At 37.3% G+C, this 25149-nt stretch overlaps 1 protein-coding gene across 1 annotated transcript; it reads left to right on the top strand.

The window, feature by feature from the left end:
* Positions 1-1498: 1498 nt before the first annotated feature.
* LOC576841 (pre-mRNA-splicing factor CWC22 homolog) lies at positions 1499-25149 on the top strand. Its single transcript, XM_030996995.1, has 19 exons — positions 1499-1646; positions 3858-4262; positions 7592-7747; positions 8072-8368; positions 8671-8910; positions 9349-9507; positions 10023-10151; positions 10913-11006; positions 11216-11344; positions 12090-12225; positions 12957-13163; positions 13541-13690; positions 14565-14710; positions 15814-15891; positions 16363-16515; positions 17291-17418; positions 17851-17952; positions 19262-19593; positions 19892-25149. Exons 1-19 carry the CDS (start codon positions 1630-1632, stop codon positions 22654-22656), a joined length of 5823 nt encoding a protein of 1940 aa, XP_030852855.1. The 5' UTR covers positions 1499-1629; the 3' UTR covers positions 22657-25149.

Below are 25149 nucleotides of genomic sequence, written 5' to 3'. Positions count from 1 at the left end.
TGGTCCTTACAACACACAAGCCCCCCTGTTGTGTGTAAAATTTGCATGGCCTTTAAATGAAGCGAACATCCTCCTATATTAATTTCTACAAAAAATTAATGGAAAAATTATGTTATAAATTATAATCAAGTCAATATTATTTTAGCTCATTTTCCATATTAGATTAATATCAAAATAGATTCAAGAGGTAAGAAATATATTTTATTTCCTGGAATTATAGTTCATTTTCTATCGAAGGCTATAGATTTAGTGTTACTCCTAAAATAAGGCTAATGCATATTCATTAAAATTCTGCCCTTTCTAGAGTTTACACAAGCCGCCGAGGTTAAATAATATAACTTTTAAAAAATGTGGGGAAAAGTTATAACATAAATTCATGGCGGCATTTTACTTCAATTTTCGCGGAATATTGTCAAAATTTGCAAAAAAATGTACAATTATCGTGAATTTTGACAATATTTCGCGATTTTTTTTTCTAAAGGCCCTGAAACTCCACTGTACTTACTGGACCTACTAGGAGACTGACGGTTTGTGGATTTTTTAATGAAAAAGTGACCCATAATAGGGCGACACATCCCCGTATATGTGAGAACCCCCCCCCCCCCCCCCCCCCGAACTAATCCACCATTTTTACTATTATAGCTGTACTAACACTAATTTTCTTTGCCTAATTCGTGAGAAAATATTTAGTGCGAATCGAATAAGTGGGGGGGGGGGGGGAATAATGAGTACTATTTTTTTTCTTACTCAACACCCACATCCCCCCCCCCCCCCTTGAGGAAAAAATTAGTTTTTCTTTGGGGGGGGGGCATTCTCTTCAAATCCCCAAACCCTTAAATTTATTTTTATGCGAATTTGTTTACCATGTTGATATTTTTGTACAGGCATCCGGCCCACCCTCTTTCGACAAAGTCCTGTGATCTGCGTCTCTTGAACTCTCTTCCTTACCACAAATGTACAATTTAACCCTGTTTTATTAAAATTACCATTTCTCTAATTCTAGACATTAAAATAACATGTCATGCACTGATTGGTTGAAGCTAGTCCGATGGGGAATCAATGAAATTCTACAAATTCATCATTATTTTCCTCTTCTTCCTCATCCTCTTTTTCTTCTTTTCCTTCTTCTTTTTCTTCTTGTACTTATTATCATTTCTATCATCAATTTAACGTTGTTATTATTAATAATAATTATTATCTTTAATAAGTAATTATTTTTATTTTTATTATCTGTCTGTAAATATTATAATTGTGTACATGTCTGTAGGGGACCCCACTTGAAATAAGCTCTCGAGCTTTCGTGGTTTATCCTGTTCAAGCTTACTTATTTTCTATCTGTTATTATTGTATATTGTTGTATGTTGGAAGCTTGTCGAATAAAATCAATCAATCAAGCAATACAAAAAGATCATGTGGCATATACATACGAAGGAAAGACGCTACAAACAAAACACGAAGAACGACCCGGAAAAGACTAGAAAGCTGAACTACTGAATTATGAATGACCTTACTTTGAGGTCGACGATTCTCAGCACAAACATTACAAACGCAATTTTGTGTGCGCTTGTACTGCAGGGAGGCACTAAATTGTTATATTACAGAGTTCACGTGGCGTTATCGCAGGGAATAATGGTGGAATCAGACAGGTAAATTATGTTTTTTTCAAGTAAAATATTCAGTTTAAATTTCCTCCTTGAAATAATGTCACTGTCTCAGATCGAGTGAGCAAGCCACGGAAAGTCAGCGTCCGCATCGGCTATGGACATGCGTACTAATCCTATTGATTTTTTTCGTAAGGTATTCCCGGTCAGGGCCCTCGGTCAAACAGAAATAACCGTCTGGTACTGGTAGCCTAGAAAGCAACCTCAACCACTTGCCGTCTTTGCCACCAGGAAGATGAGGATAATATCCACTTTGTGGCCTCCTGTAGTATCCTAGCGTCACACCGAAGTGACTTCATCGGAGAAATGCAGAGCAGACACTTTTCTGAAACCACCCTCTCATACTTCAACTTCAATGATGGCTTTGCATTCACAAAAGCTATACTTCTTCCCAACCACCTCATGCTCCCATCAAATCTATATGATAGACTGAACACTCTAATTCTACTCTTCCTTCATAAAATTCACATTGCCCGTACCTCTATCCTTTCCTCTCCCACTTGAATGTTTGTAACTACAATGTCAACAGCTGGAGACGAAAGACACCAACACTGACGCTTGCAGAATACAACTGCAGATCTCCGAGAACAACGGAGGAAGAAGAAGAAGAAGAAGGTACTCACACATACCGGCAGCTGCATTACTACCCTGGCTGTATATTAGAAACTGTTCTAGTCTATTGATTCTCAACATTTCAAACACCACTGCACTGGCACTGTCTGTACAAAACTCAACTGATTTCACTCTAAATCGGTACTTTTTTAGTAGGGTGTCTGATCGTGATCGCGCACTCGATGTTGTGTGCTAAAATCCTTCCCATAGTACCCTAGACCGAATTTTCCGTCTCTTTCGTTCGTTAGCCTCTTATTGGGGTAGGGTCGGCTCTCTCTTTAGAGACCGAAACAGACTAGATCTATCCCGCGAAATGTGTAGGGTTATGTGGGCAAATCAGCACACCAAACTTGCAAAACTTATCCCCGAATTACTCCTTTCACAGGATGCAAATCCGATGCATTTTATATTGTAAATTGGGTTAAAACTTAACTACTTCGGTTCCACTTACCAACTTGACTGAAATAATCTGTTTAATGGTCCATTTTTAGGAAATTATGGGTCAAAATCGATATCCATGATGAAAATCTTGGGAGCCGTGTTAAACTCTCGCTGCCGGAGTCATCTAAATCAATCTCATCCCTTCTAGTCAAGTCTACACCGAAGGCAAATTGATTATGAAGGAAAAACTGTGATAACGCCATTACGAACGTGTAGATGGCGCACAGTTTTTCCTTCATAATCATAATCCCTATGCAGTCTACAGTAGGGGCGTTGCCGTTGGTCCGAGAATAAGGATCGGCTTCATAAACAAGGAATGTCTTCGTAAACGTGGACTGATGCGTCCTCAAAAATTAGAATCGTCAGCATTTTCGCAGACGTTTCATATTTTTGATCGGCGCATTGGCAATGCAAAAAACGGATTCCGCAATGATTTTCTCGATGCATTCATTTTTACAGAGACTTTGTACAAAGACTTTCAGAAGACGGACAATCCATAAAAGTAGACGGTGAAGTAGGGTTATTTTCCCACGAGGAATCCCATTTTTCGCATCGGCAGGGGGCAGTTCGGTAACCTAAAACCCGCTGAGCGCCGATGAAAAAAAACATCCTCGAAAATGCAGACGATCTTTATTTTTGAGGACGCATTTTCGTCCGTGTTTACAAGGATATCCTCGTTTATGAGGACGATCGATCCTCATTCTCGGACCAGCGCCCCTACTGGTCGATGTGCATTGCGCGATCATGCAAAATTGGTCAATGTTTTTATTACCAAATCGAGATTCAAACCTTTATTTCTTGTGATCCTGAAGGTAATACTCAATAAATGAGGTGTCATATGAAAGAGCAGATTAATCTCCATACTTTAAAAGGGGCATCATCTCGGAATTCTAAAACTATCTGAGGCAAAACAGCTATTTAAATGTTTCCATTTTAAGAATTTTCTTTCGTTCAAACAGTAACAATATGGACTTGGGGATTTTGTCTTAAGTGTCCACAAACCGCAGCAGGTTAATCTATGGCTGTACATGATACAAATTTAAGAACTTTAAAAATGATTATGGGGAAGAGTGTGTAACACCCTTGAATGAAACACCAAAGTGCTCACCAACCAACCGTGGCTTTATTCTTTTTTGTGTGTAGTGAGGGAGATTCCAGTGATTCCACATCTTCCAGTGAAGCATCACCAATCCCAGAAAGGGAAAAGAAATCCAGGAGAAGAGAGAAGGATGCTAGAGATGAGCATGGGAGGACGGGAAGAAGGTCCCCATCCCCAAGACGTAGATCAACCCGGAGACAGAGTTCAGGGGAAAATGAGAGAAGGAGGGATAAACAGGAGGTAGAAGAGAAAAAGGACAGATCTTTATCAGATGAAGAAGGTGTGGATAGTAGGGACAAGCCTCATTTGAGGAAATCTGTCAAGAGTGATGATACTGAAGATGGAAGGTCAAGAAGGAGAGAAGATGATGGAGTCATTAATAGAAGACACAAATCTGATGATGAGCTCTCAGTTGGTGCGGACTCAGATATTGAGACACTGCAAGAAGGGTAAGCATTAACTCAGTAAGCATGTGTATGATTTGATTCTTAAGGAAATGGTACCAAATAAAACTAGAAATTTAATTCGTCATGGGGACGAATTAGGTGGTCTGTCTTCAAGTCTTATGATAGATTATAATATTTTCTATATTGAGAAAGGGAGAAGTTATATAGACATGTAAACAATGATGATGATCATGATGATGATGATGATGATGATCTTGATAGTAATGGTGATGACGATGATGATGATGATGATCATGATCATGATGATGTTGATGATTATCATCAACAGACCACGATGACATCAGACTGATCGAAATTAGAGATATAGTCTCAGCTACAACATACTCAAAAATCAACAAAAACCAAGCCGAAATAACGGCGATATTGCTCGCAAAAGACAAGAATGTAGAATCCAGATTTGAGAAAAAGTCATCTCCCATAAGGATTACACGCAAAAAGTAATGGATCAAGTAATAATAGGGTAATAATAAAGTAAATATGGTTGTTTATTACATTATTTGCGATTGTACGTGTTTTAATATTCAAAGGAGATGGTACAGTGAAAGGTCAAAAAGAAAAAAAAGTTAAAAAAAAAAATTGTTGGAGACGCCCGGACTCGAACCAGGGACCTCGAGGTCGGAAGTCAAGTGCGTTACCGATATACCAAAACATTTCCCATAGAGATTACACGTAAACGGAAAATGGAATTATCAAAACCCACTTTGCAAGTGAGATATGAGCATGATCCCGGCATCTGATCGAAAAATGATGGGCACACTTGTAAAAGCTTATTGTCTCAGCTACAACATACTCAAAGCTCAGCGTAAACAAAGATAAAACGACGGAGATATGGCTCGCGAAAGACGAAAATGTAGAATCCAGTTTTGAGAAAAAGTCATGTCCCATAGAGAATACACGCAAAATGTGAAAAATTGACATGCCTCCTTTAATTGCAAAAATACGCCATGATACTATTGTCAAAATGAAATATCGTGCAACTGCATTTGTAGAGAATATTCTAAGGTAGAACATATCAAAATTTGAAAGAAAATTGATCAATATTTACAGAGTTACAATCAATTTTCCAAAAATCTGCTGACGTCATAATATGCAAATTGAAATTTTGAGTTCGGAGGCCATTATGATAACGTCATGAGTTAATTGAGGGTCAAATGACAAATGAAATCATATCTCCAACTCATGCTTTTTCTAACCATGATATAAAAATTGAGGTCAATTGACTATCTGAAGAGCTATTTTGATTTTTAAAATGAAATGTTTTTGATCAAATTTGCATTATATTGCCCATAGCAGCACGCGCGGATTTTGAACTTTGACGCGCGCTCACGGCCTTATAAAAGGTCAAGGGTGACTGAAATTAATGTAAATTGTCATTTAGGGTAAGAGGAATCCAAATCAAGTAAAAAAAATGAATTTGACCTTTTCCGCGCGTTGTGAGCGCGCGCAACGCGCGCGTTGACACGTACGGACGGAAAATTTTGAAATGCTTAAAATGACCTGATTCGTACTCTTGTTTAATAGTTAAGTGATTTTGAGCATTTTTAAATTTTGACGCGCACGTACGCGCGCGTCATGACCTTTATGTGATTTTTGATGACATGACCTGTTGACTTTTGACCTGAAATATATGTGATATGAATATGAATGATCTTTGCTGATGCATCATGAAGATATGATGGATAACGTGATTTCACAAAATGGCGCCTGGATGACGTCACGATGACCTGATGACCTTGAAAATGTTCTTGTCACGTCTCATGACAATGACTTATAAATGTGTCAAAATTGAAAGAAATTAACACAACCAATCTTGAGTTAACCGATAAACAAAAAATGGGAAGAAATAAAAACGAGAATGTAGAATCCAGTTTTGAGAAAAAGTCATGTCCCATAGAGAATACACGCAAAATGTGAAAAATTGACATCCCTCCTTTAATCGCAAAAATACGCCATGATACCATTGTCAAAATGAAATATCGTGTAGACTGCATTTGTAGAGAATATTCTCAGGTAAAACATATCAAAATTTGAAAGAAAATTGATTAATATTTACAGAGATACAATCAATTTTCCAAAAATCTGCTGACGTCATAATATGCAAATTGAAATTTTGAGTTCGGAGGCCATTATGATGACGTCATTAGTTAATTGAGGGTCAAATGACACATGAAATCATATCTCCAACTCATGCTTTTTTCAACTATGATATAAAAAATGGGATCAATTGATTATCTGAAGAGCTATTTTGATTTTTAAAATGTGATGTTTTTGATCAAATTTGCATTATATTGCCCATAGCAGCACGCGCGGATTTTGAACTTTGACGCGCGCTCACGGCCTTATGAAAGGTCAAGAGTGACTGAAATTAATGTAAATTGTCATTTACGGTAAGAGGAATCTAAATCATGTAAACAATTTGAATTTGACCTTTTCCGCGCGTTATGAGCGCGCGCAACGCGCGCGGTGACACTTACGGACGGAAAATTTTGAAATGCTTAAAATGACCTGATTCGTACTCTTCTTTAATAGTTAAGTGATTTTGAGCATTTTAAAATTTTGACGCGCGCGTACGTGCGCGTCATGACCTTTATGTGACTTTTGATGACATGACTTGTTAACCCTTGACCTGAAGTATATGTGATATGAATATGAATGACCTTTGCTTATGCATCATGAAGATATGATGGATAACGTGATTTCACAAAATGGCGCCTGGATGACGTCATGATGACCTGATGACCTTGAAAAGGTTACTGTTATGTCTCATGACAATGACCTATGACTGTGTCAAAACTGAAAGAAATTGACACAACCGATCTTGAGTTAACCGATGAACAAAAAACGGGGAGAAATAAAAATAAATAATAAATAAATAAATAAATAAATAAATAAAGAAAGAAAATTCTGACGAAAACAATAGGTGATCTGTCGTTGACAGACCACCTAATTAATAAAATGAGTTATGAGAAGTAATGTGTGATCATCCACTTTTGTATTTCACAAATGCTTTATCCAAATGGTGTTATTCAATGATTTAAGAAATTGGCATATTCCTAAAGTAGGACATTCATATGATATCCTTTATCTGAAGGTTAAGTGTAAATGTATGACCAAAGGAAAACATTGTCGTGAATTGTCAGGTCGACATTAACATTATTTTATTTATTATTTAAATATTTTCATACAAAGCAAAGTACATGTACTATTCAAAATAAGTTGGAAACATTGGGAAATATGTTTATTGTGTATTTTCATCATCATGTATTTAATGGACTGTATGTTTTGGGATCTTATTCATGTTAATTCCTCAGCATCCCAGAACCAACCGTGCAACAGAAGCAGCAAAGGAAGCCAGCTAGGTTTGACAGTGACAGTGATGACAGTGAGAGTAGTGTTTCCTGGAGAGAACGAAGGGTGAAAAGTGTTCTACTAAGCAATGAGCAACCAGTAGAGGACAGACGAAGCTGGTAAGAGAAGAAATATATTAGTACTAGATTATTGGTGATTGTACAGGGTCAATATCCACACAAGGGAAAATGAACCCTGAGGCTCATATGGTTGACAATGATAGTGTGCATCTTCTTTATTGCTCATGTCATTCACCCAGCTGTACTTCGAGTCTTGCCTGAGCTGCCAGATACGATGTGTAAATGTTAAAAATCTAACTAATTTGCAGCTTTTCCTGTCCAGGGATAGCTTTATGATTTTCTCAGTACTTGTAGGTGAATGATAATTCATTCTTAAATGGACATTTAAGAATTTATATTTATTATATTTAATTTATATTGCAGGGACTATGCATCCGATGATGAAGATGGAAGAGGGAAAAAGATGCAGAGTGCAGTGGGTAGCAACATCATCCATGGCAATGTGAGAGAGACTGAAGGAGGAGATGAAGATGGTGAGATGGACCAGGATGGAGACAGAGAAGAGAGAAGGAAGGAGGATAAGGATCAGGATAGCACGGATAGAGAACGAGGGAGAAATAGAGAGAGGGAACATGATAGAGACCGTGATCGCAGGAGGGAAGGAAGAGATAGAGAGGAGAGAGACAGAAGAGGACGAGATGGTGATAGATCCAGGCCCAGGTTCGTATGAAATGACTTCTCATTTATCATCTCTGATCTCATTACCTTTATCGTGTGATAATGAATAAAGGGGGAAGCTTGGCTTGATTGAGACCGAGAAACTAGAAGGATTGTGCATAAAGGTTGTCATCCTTGTTCACTGAAGTCTCTAAGGAATTCACACCATATACCTCATAATTGTTATCTAAAATTTGAAATACCAAATCCCCTTTCCTAAGATCTTATCGTTCGAGATGATATGTTATGCTTATTTTTTGTTTACCAGATGTTAATTATGAACTTGTTTATCCAATGTATTTTAGGGGAGAGGAACGCGATCGAAGAGATAGATCTCTTTCACCAAGCCACTACAGCAGGATGAAAGACAAGTACGAGGACCGGTTCCGAGGCGGTTCTAGGCGAGACAGATTAGAGGAGGGAGAGGTCGAGGAGACAGGAGGATATGAAGATGCAAGGAGAAGATTCAGGAATAGAAGATTTAGAGAAGAGGAGGAAGAGAGAATGAAGCGTAATGAAGACAGAGACCAAGATAACAGCCGACGGTAAGTGAACAACTTATCTTCCAAGTTGACTTTTGGTCAACTCTATATTGGAAAACTATGTAATTTTTACAGTGCTAGTCTGATAGATGATCATGTGCTTGCTGTGATAATTCTTTGGTGTTTTCCTTTGTGAGCAGGTTTAGCATGTTGCCCTACAAGTGTGGTATCAGGCAGAGGAACTCTGAACAGAGACTCTAATCTGCAAGGGGCTTGTCGTCCCATTATGAACAATGTAAATTTCAGGTCCCTCAGAGAGGACCTAAAGCCGTACTAACAAGCATTTATGCTTTCTTAGCAGTCGGGTAAAATAACCAATACCACCACCACCAAATTGCACTTTCAAATATTTCAATGAAATAACCTGTCTCTATGCAATCTCTCCATTTCATGAGTTACAATTAAGAAAGATGTTTGTTTTGAATGACTATGTCTTTGTAGGAGAAGAAGAGAAGATGGAGAGGAGAACAAGGAGAATGCTGCTCCACCTCCCAAGAAGAAGAAGCCAGAAATAGATCCTCTTCTCACAAGGACTGGTGGAGCTTACATCCCTCCAGCTAAACTAAGGATGATGCAAGCACAGATTACTGATAAAACAAGGTAAAATAAATAAATAGATTCTTGTATTTAGAAACTCTAATGTTCATGTGTGGACTTTACATGTAAAGTGTGTTTCATTAAATGTGTTCCCCTTGTTTATAACCCTCCTTCTCAATCAGTTGATAAACCTCCTTCTTAACCAGTTGATAAACAAATGTCATCAATATCCAAGTGTTTCATCTTCGCATCTAAACAAAAGTACATCTGCATAGATAGTAGTTTGGATTATGTTTATGATTGATGATAATTCTCAACAGTGTGGTGGAAAAACTTTACTCTCCCTAGAAACAAAAGTCTTTCAAATATTTGCCTCCTTAACCATCAGAGTAAGAGATCACATGCACCGAGAGCTAGAGACCTTAAAAATAGAGGCCACAGCATGGCTCTTACTTCTACTACACATTGGGAAACAGTCATGTGATAAATCAGGAAGACGATGATCAGAGTACGTACCTTCAAACCAGCCACCTTGACGATGTCAAACTGATTTCTTTCTTCTCTTAATCTCATTACAGTGTTGCATATCAGAGGATTTCATGGGAAGCACTGAAGAAGAGTATCAATGGTCTGGTGAATAAGGCTAACATCTCCAATCTTGGCTTGATTGTACAAGAGATGCTACAGCTCAACATTGTACGAGGACGGTATGTTATCATGACATCATAATCATAATAATAATAATAATAATAATACATTTATAGAGCACAGAAACTATCCAACATTAAGTATATATTCTACTTCACTACAAGAGCTCCTGATATGTGTAAGATTTACACTTAATTAAAAAGATGTGTTTTCAGTAATGGTTCTGTTTTCCTTGTACAAGAATTGCAAAGCATCATGTTTGGTATGAATTAGCAATATACTATACATGTGAAGTTGTACAGTCATAGATGATGTAAATCTGTGATAAGAAATAAAAAACCAACCATGCAAAGTAAAGTCCATGTGGGATTATCATGGCAAAGCATAACACTGGCAATGGTTTGAGAAGGCTCCATCTGTAAATATCTATCAATAAGATTTTAGGTGACCTGCTTGCACTGTAATGTTATTCCATTAAAACTTGATTTTCAGAGCATGTATTAAGAAGGAGATCTTTATCATATTTTTTAACATTGTTTTTTAGACACCTTCAGTTTTGTAAGCCTTTAAAAGCTATAGTAAGTACATCATCACAATTTTCTTTTTCTGAATTACAAAAGATGGCTTTCCTCCAATTATAAGGGGCCTATTTGCAACACAGTTAAGATCTCATTGTTAATGGATGATTAATGGACACGCTATGTTTTATATCATGAGTTAGTACCTGATTTTATGTACCTTGTATAATGATCTTATAATGATTTTGCATGTTTTGTATATTACTGATATATAACTGTTTATAATTCTGTCTTGCCTACAGTGGTTGGTTAGCTAAAGCAGTGGTTGATGCTCAGTCTGCCTCACCTACCTTCACTCATGTGTATGCAGCATTTATAGCCATCATCAATACAAAGGTAAGCCTCACATACAAGTAAGCTCTCCTATGAAAGACTATACTTGTTCTATTATGTGGGATTTAGGTGTCACATATATACTGTTGCATTGTATCCTTGGTGTTTGGCAAATAATGTGAAGATTAGAAATAAAAAAGCATGAACAATATGGAAACATTGACCACCACCTTTGTACTGTATATAAATCAGGATTTTCCTCTTCTTTACAGTTTCCACAAAATGGAGAACTCATCTTGCGACGACTCATCACTAACTTCAAGAAGGGTTATCGCCGTAATGACAAGAAGCTTTGTCTCTCCTCAACCAGGTTTATTGCTCACTTGGTCAACCAGCAAGTGGTAAGATCCAAACCCTCAATTGTGTCACCCAGAATCAGGATTGTAATGATAGAGGAAATGTATTAAATAGTTTCGTTTCAAGCCTCCCCGGCTCCAAGGCACAACCTTGTTGGTCTGGTTATTGCATAGTCTGAAAGATAAATTTGTCTCTCTGAAGAAAAAATGTGTGTTTATGCTGAGGAAAAAGGAGATAAATTGTTCTTTTAAACAATAAAACTTTCAATCCAAACTAATTTACTCTCTGTCTCTTCACAACCTCCTTTATAAATATAGTCTATACATGAAGAGTTGTGTTTGTTCCAATTGTTTGCATATGAAAACAAATTTGGGAATTAGAAGAGAGTTCTACCAAATTCGATAGAATTTCAATGTTTTTTCCTAGATCTTTTTTTAAATTACCCCAACCATCATGATAAAATTGTTCAGAAATTAGGGAGTTGTTAATATCTGTGATTTGAAAAGACTCCCATGTTCGAATCAGGCTCGCTACTACTACTATGTAGTAAATATAGGCCTCAGTTTGTATTTTATCTTTAAGTTACATGATTATGGCATTCCTGTATGCAGCACAGGCCTCTTGTTCATATCAAGTTGTGTGGATGTATGAGAAATGAAACAACACCCTGTGCTTCCTAAATGTTGCATGTAAAACAAGATGTTAGAAAGCACAACAAAATGTTTTGTTTACATCATGATTTCATAACATTGAGATGTTTTGATTTGTTTGCCATACTGCTTTCCCCAGGCTCATGAGGTAGTATCACTGGAGATACTAACCCTGTTGTTAGAGCAAGCTACAGATGACAGTGTGGAAGTAGCTGTGGGATTCCTCAAGGAAGTTGGACAGAAACTAACAGAACTTTCACCAAGAGGAATCATGGGTAAGAACAAACATCTTCTCTAAATCTTTGAAAGTTGTGTAGGGAAGCTTTGAGACAGACATTTATTGACAATGCAAACCGACCCTCCCCATTTTTCTAGATGAAATGTTTTGAGATGACAGATATGAAATAAGATCAGCTAGAGTCCCTCCTACAGTTTACAGTGCTCTGTATTGTATTTTGTTTCTTGACCTTCTGTAAATCCTCTTGGGACCTTAGGAGTACTGACACCACAAAGCACCTTTCCATTTAGAGGATTGTCTCAGATGTTAATTGTGCTTGTAATTCCATCAGCCACTATTTTATTGATTCATCATCAATAGTGATCTGTCAGTTTATGACAGGTTCAGTGACCCATTCAAAATTCTATATCAAGTGTCTCTCCAAGTTTCTCTCCAGGTTCCTCGGTCTTGAGCCAACCGTTTCATCGTTTCATACCCTGTTGCTCCACATTGTGTGATTACATCGTCTAGAAAGCCTTTACGAGGTCTTCCCCTCTTCTTCTTTCCATGAATACGACCTTCTATGACTCTGAGCATCAAGATTATTGATTATATAGATATTTACATGAATGAGGGATAGGTGAGATAATGAATTGATTCTTTAATATTGTTTCAGCCATCTTTGAGCGACTGCGTAGCATCCTTCATGAGGCTCAGATAGAGAAGAGAGTTCAGTACATGGTAAAGGGATAGATGAGATAATGAATTCATTTTTTGATATTGTTTCAGCCATCTTTGAGAGACTGCGTAGCATCCTTCATGAGGCTAAGATAGAGAAGAGAGTTCAGTACATGGTAGAGGTTATCTTTGCCAATCGTAAGGATGGTTTCAAGGAGTTTCCTGCGGTCATTGAAGAACTGGACTTGGTCGAGGAAGATGACCAGTATACTCATCTACTCACACTTGAAGATGATTACCAAACAGAAGATATACTCAGTAAGTAGAACAAACCCCTATGCGTGATTCATATTGGCATGATGTTGTTCTCATACTTTGGAGGGGATTGTAGAAAGGTGGGTTAACGGTAAACTCATCTACCGAACTTTGATGAGGATTACGTAACACACAAGATGGATGTACAAAGGAGATGGGCTAATTTCATATCATTGCATTTGGTCATACAATGTGTCATAACAAAATGTCTTTTTGTTGTTGTTCTTTTTTTTCTTTGTTGCTTTTAAAGCATGTTACTGTGCAGGATCCAGATTCTCTTGTAAACGAAGAGATAGATTAAACAATTGATAAAATGAGATGAGATTAGTTTTTATAAAATGCAATAATATTTCCTTTGCTGTCGTTATTGTTCTATCCAGATGTTTTCAAGGCTGATCCAGAGTTTCTAGAGAACGAAGAGAAATACAAAGCAATCCGTAAAGAGATCTTAGATGAAGACAGTGAGGATTCTGGATCAGGTGGTGAGAGTGGATCAAGTGAAGAAGATTCTGATGAACAAGAAGCAGCAGGTAAAGTTCTTACCCAAACATACATCAGTTAGGGCATTAGTAAGAATTACCCACACAAGGTACCTTTGGAACAGTTTAACACGTGTTTGGACTGTTTTGAAGGTACCAAGTGTGGGTAATTTTACTAATGCCCGAACAAAATGATGTGTATTATTTGTTTTATAAGATTATGTTTTATAAAATGATGTTTTCTAACATGATTTTGATAATGACCGGTCATTACCCAAATTACGCATAATAACGCGTTAGGCAAAATAAATGCCTGGTCACGTGTACGCTTTCAACCAATCATTTGATTAGGATCCACGTCATCATCTTATGATATATATTGATACAAGCAAGACACTGGAATATCTTTATAGAGGATACTGTATTATGAACATAGTGTAAGATGAAGTTAATGCTGTACTAAATGCATATCAGGAGCAAATGTTTATGAGATTGTCCACTTTTTGTCCTTTCTTTACGTTCCATTTTAATTGGAAGCACTTAAAGCAACACATCATGAAATTCTAAAATTTGAGGCTTAATTACTTTGTGTGATATAGAGGGTTATTTGGTTTATGTATCAATCCTCTGTAACATAAAGATCTTGTACCACTCAAAATGAGTTCTCTCCAAATGTAAACATTATCTTATTTCTTTATTCTATATGAGGTGCATAATTTTGGCCCATCAAAGGAAGTTGGGATTCAAAGAAAATAAAGCAAAGTAAAAATGGTTCCAACTTTGTTATTGTTGTTCATGTCTGTATTGCCCTTGATGTCTTATGACCTTCCGTTGGAGATTTTTTTTCTTCTTTTCTTCATTACTTTGGCTGCTCGCCCTTCTTTACCTATCTCTCTCACTATTCTTATTTTGTTATGATTGCCAGAACAAGAGAAGATGGAGATACAGGATAAGACCGAGACGAACCTGACGGCTCTAAGACGTATCATCTACCTCACCATCCAGTCCAGTCTGGACTTTGAGGAGTGCACTCATAAGATGCTCAAGATGGAGTTGAAGCCAGGCCAAGAGGTAGGACACTCGCTGTGCGGTTGAATTCATGAAGGAGGGTACTTAAAACCGGTCTGCACTAGTTTGGCCAGGGGGGATTAGACCTCCCTGCAAGGTCACTGACAGGTGGTTATTTCATCAAATCAGCTCTCATTTAACATAACAAAAGAGGGATCATGGGGGACCAACAGGCACTGATTATGCATTGTTAGCTATATAGAGGGTGCAAGTAGCTATAAGTAGTGCAGTGGCTTTAAACCATGACCTGAATTATGTTTTTTAAAATTCTATCACGAACTAACATAAGCTTAAATAAGCATTTAATCATGCCGTTATTATTGGCCATTAGACATCCAATCCAATCCAATCCAGAAATTTGTAGAGCGCCAATATATAGTTACCTAATCAAAGGCGCTGAGAAGACTAAAAACCTACTCAATGTACTGTTCATGATTCCCCTGGGAGAGACTGGAGTAGCGGCTAGTTGTGAGCGATATAGAATAGGTATGTCTTCAGTTGGGTTTTGAAAGTGGATAGAAGGTTGCGAGAGGAAAGATTTGCTTATGAAGGTTCGAACTACGGATTATGACAAATCTACTTTGTGAATTTTGGCCTGTCTACAGTACTCTCTCTCTCCACTTATGTTTATTGAAAGGTTATGTTGTTGGGAGAAATATCCTAAATACTGTGAGTACTAATCCTTTGCTGATATAGCAAGGTTGATATTTCCAAAGAGACAAATATTGAAAACAAAGATATGTTAAGCATTATCATGCCTAAGTGCAGAAATACATCATCCATTGAAATCCCCTCTAGTGCCACCTCAGGTCAGCTGTAGCAGTAGGGTCCTGTAACTCGCTGCTTCCCTAGGGGCGCCGTTGGTTCTCGCATCCAGTCCTCTGTATGTGAAGTGAGAATTAGGGATTGGGTTACGCACTGTTGGCAATTTGACCATGAGATGGCGACGTGCAATAAACAGTATGCTAGGGCAGAAAGTTCATCAGTTCAGTATCGCTTTAAAATACACTTAACACCCTTCTGGCTCTCAACAGATGCATTATATATATTGAATATATATGTGCCATGTCCTATGTTCTCTCTTGTCTTTCATTTTTCCAATACAGAAAGAAGTGTGTCTCATGATCCTGGATTGCTGTGCTCAACAGAGGACGTATGAGAAGTTCTTTGGACTATTAGGACAGGTACTTACCCCTACTTTCAAATCTATAGCAGGACATACACAATACATATAACTTGTTGAATACTACCATCATATTAGGCTTACGAACCATCTAGAGATGACTCATGAAATCAAATAGGATTAAATGGCTTAATGTTCAAAGCTGAGAACCAGATATCATGTTGTCACAATCAAGTTTTACTTAACCGGCTTAAAGCGTCCAGATTTTAATCAGATTTTTTAGTTTCACTTTTTTTTCTTTCATGCGATTTATAACGAAAGTCATTCATTATCCAATATTTTGCAGATCAAGAAGAATCCATAGATGTTGACCATGTGGACAGCTGTTGGAAGATGAATGATTATTCTTGAAGTATGATGATCTAATTGACATTTTAGTGTTGAATCTTAATTACACCACTTTTAATGATAATTAATCTTGGTTATTGCCATAATGACATGACTATCTTTTTGTGTTTTTGGTGATGTGCAGAGGTTCTGTCAGCTGAAGCAGGAGTATGTAAGGGAATATGAAGGGATCTTTGGTGAGCAGTATGATACATGTCATCGTCTAGATACCAACAAACTGAGGAATGTAGCCAAGTTCTTCTCTCATCTGCTCTTCACAGATGCCATCTCATGGACGGTATGTATGTAGTCATGACAGGGCTCTTGCATAGTTAGCATTTGGGTTGCCTGCATAGGCAGATGGACAGACAACCCGTACACCTATGAAGGTTGCCTACTCCTGTATTTAAAGTGGGTTGCACAAACTTCACATGATAGTGTATGCACTATTTAATTATTCATCCTGGAAGATTGTTAAGTTGCTACCAGGAGAAAAAAAACAGCCAATAAATAGCTCTTAAGTTGTACACAAGAATGCAATCATTTGAGTGGTGAATAGATGTTTTAAGATTGATGGTTTCAAACCAACACCTGTTCAACAGCTAGGTCAACTGCAAACAGATATAAAAGCAATCCCATCAAAGAGCTATTCTTCTACCCATATGTAGCTTTCAGGTATTACAGTGGAAGGGGTGTATTTATCAGTAGCAGATAGTTTACTGAAATAAGCTTCCAAGATCCCATTTGTTGCTTAAAGTATTGTTAAACCTGACTTTCGATTATCCTTTCATTCTCTCTCAATATCTCAGTCTGTCTTTCACTTTCTCATACCTGGTATATATTATAGTGAAACTGTAATACAGTGCGATTTCATACTATCGATATGTACTATCAATAAACTCGTTGGAACCAGTGTATTACCGCCTTTTATAAGAAATTATATTATATCATGGCTTGAACACAATATGATATGAAGAAGTGTTACTGGTAAACTAGCTTGTTATAATGTGGGTTTGTTATAAGCGTCCACTTTATTCTTACTGCTAACATTAGGAATATCTTTTATCACACAGGTCATTGAAAGCATTCATCTGAATGAGGAGGAAACCACTTCTTCAAGTCGTATCTTCATTAAGATTCTCTTCCAAGAACTATCAGAGTACATGGGACTTCCAAAACTCAATGACAGACTCAAAGATGCGTAAGTACTGTGTGTTGTTCTGTTTTTTATTTTGGAGTATTTTGGAGCAATTAAATACAATTTCCTATCCATGTTGCCTTTGATAGTAATGTGCCCATTGATTTTTTTTGTCCATCTTCTCTAGGCAAACTTAGGTGTTGAAAAGACCTAGAAATCTCTTCCTCAGAGTTATTCAATGTCACTCCATAAATTATAAAGCTTGAAATAATTCTTCCTGTTTATTAGATGTTATTAAATAATATCAAATTGTACTATGTCTGTAATATTTAGACTTGAAATGGGCAATATTACACATAGGCTGTACACATGTAAGCTTTGATATTGTCAAAACTCTGTAATATTCCTAATGCTCACCTGTTTGTCACCTTTGTGTTTTTATTTGTACCTATACTGGTCCCACTAACTTACATGTATGTTTTTTGCTGTGTACAGAACCCTAATGCCATTCTTTGAAGGCATGCTACCTAGGAACAACCCTGCTCATACAAGATTTGCCATCAACTTCTTCACCACCATTGGTCTTGGAGGTCTCACGTAAGTTATATGTCTCTTCTAAGCTTTTATAAAGTCCACAGAGAGAGTTGTCACACGTAGGTAATGTGTCTCTCTGTCTCTGTATCCGTAGAGGTGTCGTGGATGAGTTGATACGTCGGCGGACTGTCAATCACAAGGTCTGCAGTTTGAGTCCCGCTGCGGCACTAATGTCCTTTGGCAAGACATTGATCTACATTTGCCACTCTCCACCCAGGTGTTAAATGGGTACGGGTAGGAAGGAATTCCTTTAAATGCTGTGAGCGCCTTGAGGACCTTGCAAGTTTGATACGTGCGCTATATAAGAATCCAATATTATTATTATTATTATTGTTCTAAAGTACACATACAGAGTTGTCTCATAGATAGATAAATGGTTTATTCAAATCAAATCAAACATGTAAACAATAAATGTTCATTAATTCCATGCTTCGTAGCTAAAAACTAAATTGCGTAATGGATTACAGAATTAATTATTACAAGGTAAAATTGCACTTACTAATAATAAACTACTATAGATAATAATGCAACTCTTGGCACCGGCGTCGAACCGCTGCGCCACCCCAGTCACCAGTGGGGCACGAAACAGTAAGATCATATACCCCCCTGATGAATAGCACGACGCAACGGATCAACACCCATGCATACAATATACAGCACAATTCACAGTGAAATAATGAATACAAAAGGACAGGTATGGCGGAGGAGAAAAAGAAAGGGGGAGGGAGTATAAGAAAATGATAACTTTTACATGATTAAAACATTACATACTTAACAAGAAATACATGCGTAATACTGTACGTGGCAATTACATGTGGCAATGTTACTCAAGGCAATTGTAAGTTATGTCTCTTCATATCTGCTCTAAAGTACACACACAGAGAGTTGTCTCACGTAAGTTATATGTCTCTTCGTATCTGTTCTAAAGTACACATACAGAGTTGTCTCACGTAATTTGTCTCTGTGTATCTGTTCAAAGGGCAAAGTCTCTCTGCATGGATGAAAGCATTGATTTGATTGGTGGAAAGTCTTACCACAGTGAATGTGGAGAATGACATAACTTCAACAAAGCCCCCCTACATTTTCAAATTTATACAATTTTAGCTTGTGATTTCTTTGTAGGATCTCTTGCTTTTGATACTTTAAAAACTTTCTCATGTTATATCTGTAATATCTGTCAAAGTTATTTCTGCCATTTGAATCAGAATCTGATTGAAAATACAGCATATAAGTTGAAAATGACTGCTTAAAAGATTGAATTAATTCAATGTACCACTTATGTTGATTGAATCATAATTCATTACTTCCATAGGGATGATCTACGTGATCATCTGAAGAACTTCCAGCGACAGATCATGCAGCAACAGCAACCCTTAGAAGAGAGTGACAGCGATGATAACGATAGTGAGGAGGAGGAAGAAGAAGAGAGTAGCAGTGAAGAAAGTGAGGAAGAAGATAAGAGAAAGAAGAAGAAGAAAAAGAAGAGACAGGAGAGTAGCGGCGAGGATAGTGAAGAAGCTGACAGAAGTAGAAGAAGGAAGAAGAAGGAGAAGGAAAAGAAGCAGAGAAGGAGAAGGAAGGAATCAACGGATAGTGGGAACGAAGACAAATCTTCAGATGAGGAATCAGATAGTGAGACCTCTGGTAAGACTTTATGGAAAAAGGCTTAATTTTCATTACTCGACAAAACATGAAAATATTCTACATCGTTAGATTCCATATGTGGCACCTTCAGAAGATGGAAATGAAGATTGAACATGTGATGCCTATATGTGTGTGTCTAATATGATTGAGTTGGATATCATTTAATGCTTTAGTGAATAGAATAGAGTAGTTTTCCTTTAATATTCCTGTTATACATTTTGGACAAAACGTCAGCTGCATAAAAAAAATGGAGAAAACAACATGAATATAATTTTTTTTTTTTTTTTTTTTCAAACAGGAAGCGATGATGAAAGAAGGAGAAAGAGAAAGTCTGAAAAGCCCAGGAGAGAAGAGAAAAAGCGCCAAACCAAACCAGACTCTCACCACGGACGAGAGCAAGGACAAAAGAAATCAGATCGCAGACAGAGGGAGGTACAAAGTGAGAGTGAAGATGGTGAAGAACTAATTAATAATATTTCACAGAAAGAAAGAGATAGAGATAGACATCGTGGAGAGGACAGGGATAGACGTCGTGAAGCAGAACATGAACAGGAGAGACCTAGTCGAAGGGGAAAAGAAAGAGAAGGTGAGAAGGAAAGGAGAAGGGGTGATGACAAACACACAAGAAGAGAGGATGATGGTAAACATAGGGAAAGAGGAAGGGAAAGGGATGGAGATCAAAGAAAACATAATAGAGAAGTAGAGGAAAAGGATAGTGATGAAGAACTAGCAACTAGGCTTAGAGAACAACTGAGGAGGGAGGATGAAAGAGAGGAAAGAAGGAGTAAGGAAAAGAGAAGAAACCGAGAGGGTAGTGATGAAGAACTAGCAAATAGGCTTAGAGAACAACTGAGGAGGGAAGATGAAAGAGAGGAAAGAAGGAATAAGGAAAAGAGGATAAACAGAGAGGATAGTGACGAAGGTAAGGAAGTCAGAAGAAAAGAAAAGGAAAGAAGCAGAGATGAAAGAAAGAAACATGGTATGGAAGAAGAGTCTGTTAAAGATGGAAGAAAGCAGGATAGAGATAGGAGAAACAAAAGGGAGGAAAAGCAAAGAGAAGATAAAGATAGAAATGAAAGAAAGCGAGAAGATAATTCAAGAGGTAGACAGGAAAGGGGAGATGATGAAGAAGAACAAGATGAAAGACATAGTAGAAGAGGAAGGAAAGATGAAAGACAGAGAATGATGAAAGAAGATCAAAGGGGAGGGAGAGGTGAGGAAAGAAGAAGAGAAAGGGATCAGGATGTATCATCAGATGATGAAAATAACAGGTCCAACAAGTCCAAAGGAAAAGAGAAGACAAAGACGAAGACGGATGATAGAAGAGGGAGGGAAGAGGACAGAATGAGAGAAAAAGATTCATCTTCAGATGAGGAAAGTACGAGAAGGTCTAGAGATAAAGGTCGCAGAGATAAAATTCCAGAGAAGAAAAGAAGTAAAAAAGATGAAGAGAGAATGGAGAGAGTTGAAGAAAGGAGGAGGGGAAGAGATGAATCTTCAGATGACGAAGATATAAGAAGGTCTGATGGCAAAGGCAACAGAGAAGTAGCAGAGAAGAAAAGAAGTAAAAATAAGAAGGAGGAGAGAAGGAGGGAAAGAGAAGTATCTTCAGATGACGAAGATATAAGAAGGTCTGATGGCAAAGGCAACAGAGAGGTAGCAGAGAGGAAAAGAAGTAAAAATGGGAAGGAGAGAAGGAGGGAAAGAAGTGTATCATCAGATGAGGAAGATACCCGTAGGTCTAAAGATAAGGGTTCCAGAGAAGAGATGCCAGAGAAGAAAAGGAATAGAATTGAGAATGAGAGGAGCGGAAGAGATGAAGATAGGAGGAGGGAAAAGGTGAGAGAAGATAGTTCAGATGACATGAGGCGATCTAAAGAACAAAGCCACAGAGATGAAAGAGAAGATGGTAAAAGGAGAGGAGAAGAAAGAAAAGATGAAAGGAGAAAGGGAAGGGAAGAAAGAAGACATGAAGATAGGCAGGACAATGATAGGTCTAGGGATGGTGATAAAAATGAAAGAAGAAAAAGGGAAGAACGGATGGAGACTGATAGTAGAAGCCGGAGTGGGAGTAGTAGAAGGCATACAGAAAGCGAGGAAAATGAAATCGATAGTAGATCAAGGCAAGGAAGAGATGAGAGAGAAGTAAGAAGACAGAGAATTGATGATAGAGGACATATTGATCGAGAAGACTTGGCAAGACACGATAGGGATAGAATAGACAAATTAGAAAGAGAGAGAGCAGATGAGAGAACAGAAAGCACAAATGATCAGAAACGTGGGGATCAAAGGAAAAAGAAGGAAGAGGTAAAAGAATCAAGCAGTGAAGAGGAGGACAGTAGTGAGGACAATTCAAGTGAGGATTCCAGTAGCGAGGAAGAGAGCGAGGTGGAAGAGAAGAAAGATGATGGTAGGAGAGAGGAAAGGAGGAAAGCTGAGAGCAATCTTGAGAGGGATGAACAGAGAAGAGCAAATGAATTAAAGACTGGTAAGACTACACAAGAAGACAGTGATGATAGTGACAGTGATGAAAGTGAGAGTGAAAGTGATGATAGTAGTGATAGTGATGATAGTGATAGCGAAGAGAGTGAGAAGGAAGAAGTATCATCTTCTCATAGGAAAGAGGAAGAGCGCAAGAGAGAGCATCCTGAGCCTGTGAAAGAGCAAAGCGAAAGTGAAGACAGCAGTGACAGTGATGACAGTGATAGTGATGATAGTGAGGAAGAGGAAGATAGTGAAAAGGAGAGTGAGAAGAGTGATGAACAGAGAGTGGTAAATAATGTGCAAAGAGACCATAGAGGAAGACCAGAACGAGATGAGAGAAAAAGGCGAGAAGAACCAAGAGAAGAGATAAGAAGCAGAGATAACAAGTCTTTCAATCCTATAGATAGAAGGAGAAATAGAGAGGATGATGGTAAAAGGAATACTAATGAACATGAAGAAAGAAGAGATAGAAGATATGAGAAGGAAGAGTACGTATCAGATAGGCATAGTAGTAGGGATAGAGAGCAAATGGATAGAAGTAGAGAGAGGGGATCTAGGGACCGGAGAGATAGGCGGTGACTTCAGAAGTAATTCTTAACTAATCATATTGATTATGGAGGCAATGATTCGCTCAGTTGTAGATAGCAGCATTGATCAAGTTTCTGTTATTTTCAGATTGATTGATATTTTGTAAATTAATTTGAAACTATATCTCAATATGTTTCCTTAAACTGTCACAATGAGTAGGGATACTGATTGTACTTTTCTGACCAGGGTAATATGTGAAAAGCGCCATGAGCGTCACCACCTGGTGGATACCGGCGCTATATAAATGCCCATATCATTATTATTATGATAAAAATATTAAAATGTATCCCTCATTCTTCAATGTCTGATTCTATCACTGTGGGAAACCCTATTGATTACACTTGTTTCAAGCTGATGTATGTTTTTGAATGGCTAACATTCTAAGGTAAAGTTACAGCCTCTATTCATCAGTATGCTTTGATAGGGTCTGTTTGGAGCCAGAAGGTTGCTAACTAATATCACCTTACACAGAGTTAATGCCCTCCTGGCTCCAAACAGATTATATTGCAATTGAAAGTTAAAGAAGACAGGAAAACTTTCTGTTATTAGCAGCAAAATTGAACATTTTCAAATGTTTGCTGACTTACTCTTGAAGTATCTAGACTTGATGAGTTCTTGTAAATTCTTTAATTACAAATCAGGGTAGTGATTGACTAACCATTTATACTGTATACCATCTCAAGTATGATTTTATCAAGTGTTTATTTCCCATTAAGGTTAGATTTCTTCTATCAGAGACTACTTGATGGTTTCATATCCTATGTTATATGTACGTGTATGCCTATGCTGCATAGTGACTGAGAAGTACAGCTCCACATGCTTTGATGAAGGTCATTGGCTGAAGGTCATTTGCTGAACAGAATGTATTACATGCTATTATGTTTGGCTCATCATTATACAGATTTTAAGAGTGAAACCTACCAAGAAGCTACAAATACTTTTTTTTTCATTATTGCAAGCTGACCAGAGGTGTATCGATCCCTCGTAGTTTAAATAGTATAATGACTTGTCCTTTTGATACGTACATAATAATGGTTGATGGTGTGGGAATGTAATGGGAGAATAAAATATGTTCTCTGTGATCCAGATAGATACAAAGCTACGGTCATCAACATGAAATCCTACCAGGGTATTGATGTGTCAAGGGTACTGCCATTTGATGGGGTTCATGTAAAGTATTATCCTGCAGTACATAATAATGATCTTTGAAACTCCTCTTCTTATCATCTTATCTTGGCTAATTGCCAGTGAGTATAATAATAGAACATACATGTACAGAATGGTGTGTATTGTTTCTGTAGAAACAGCAAAAGATTGAAATATATTTTCACATTATTCATGATTACAAGGTTTATATAGAGGTTGGAGATGTTTTGAAGTGCTAACGATGCTCAAAGCAAATGCTGCTATGCCGTGACAACAGATTTTTAGATATTTCCTTAGTTATTTCTGTGGCACAGTCCTCTTTTCAGATGCAAGATTGCATTTGATTTTACATGAAATGCACAAAACTATACTACTCTGTGTCATATAGTGCTGCATGTAAACGTATATTGGTCTCCTGGCACAGATTATTATTGGACACATCTTAACGAGAAATAGCATTGATCACCATTACCACACTCCTTTGTCTTCTCTAGATCTGTCACATATGGTCTCATTTCTAAGGGATCATGGTTTAATTTACTTTAGATATTTGATTTAGTTTCCAGTTGTAACAAGTTTATTTGGTCACTGGCGTTCATGTATTGTTTGCTTGTTTTGTTTGATCATATTGTAACTCTTTAAAACTGTTTCAGATTTCAACTTAATGCATAAGTTATATTAATGTCAGATGTGTGGGTTGTTAGGTATTATGCTCTGATACTAGGCAGAATCCTTACCAGCATTATCTTGATTTGTATACATCATGTAGATATGAATGATTCCCTTTTTGCCATTCCATGTCCACCAAATAGGACTGTTGTTATAAATGTAGATTGCAGGTTGATGATTTCTAATCTTTCAACCAATATATTTCACAAAACAAGAGACGTATGAAGCATGTTCCTGGGGAAATTTAGTTACGGAAAGCTGCTGATCATAGAAGAATAACAAAATCATGGATGTGTGTTTCCATAGTGGATTACTCTTTATGTTTGGGAAATATATTGCTTCTACCTTTATTTCATTTATATTTTGTTTTTATTATTGTATCAGATGTTTTCATTATAAACATTCTTTTGTATAGAGGAGAACATACAGCGATTAAATGTATGAGTTACAAAACACACTGCTTTCCCTTTCTCTTTTGATTTGTGGAAGAAAATTGACATATTTCCCTTCTTTAGATTTCCTTGTTTTTCGTACTGTCGGAGAATAGGTTGATGTCATGTAGATATGTGCCCAATCTAAACATGTATATACTGTCACTGTTTTGTACACAAACTTATTGTGTAAAATGCTTTGAATGAAATATTTTGAATAAAAGTTCATTCACTTATA

The sequence above is a fragment of the Strongylocentrotus purpuratus genome, unplaced genomic scaffold (genome assembly GCF_000002235.5).
Source record: "Strongylocentrotus purpuratus isolate Spur 01 unplaced genomic scaffold, Spur_5.0 spur5_contig_857, whole genome shotgun sequence".
NCBI classification, from domain to species: domain Eukaryota; kingdom Metazoa; phylum Echinodermata; class Echinoidea; order Camarodonta; family Strongylocentrotidae; genus Strongylocentrotus; species Strongylocentrotus purpuratus.
The sequence above is the reverse complement of the archived record's forward strand: the minus strand, read 5'-3'. Positions and strand labels throughout refer to the sequence as shown.

Excerpts from the sequence above, each read along its gene's own strand:
- LOC576841 (XM_030996995.1), top strand. Across the intron at positions 17,419-17,850 it reads AATGACAGACTCAAAGATGC|AACCCTAATGCCATTCTTTG; the intron begins GTAAGTACTGTG and ends TGCTGTGTACAG. Across the intron at positions 19,594-19,891 it reads ATCAGATAGTGAGACCTCTG|GAAGCGATGATGAAAGAAGG; the intron begins GTAAGACTTTAT and ends TTTTTCAAACAG.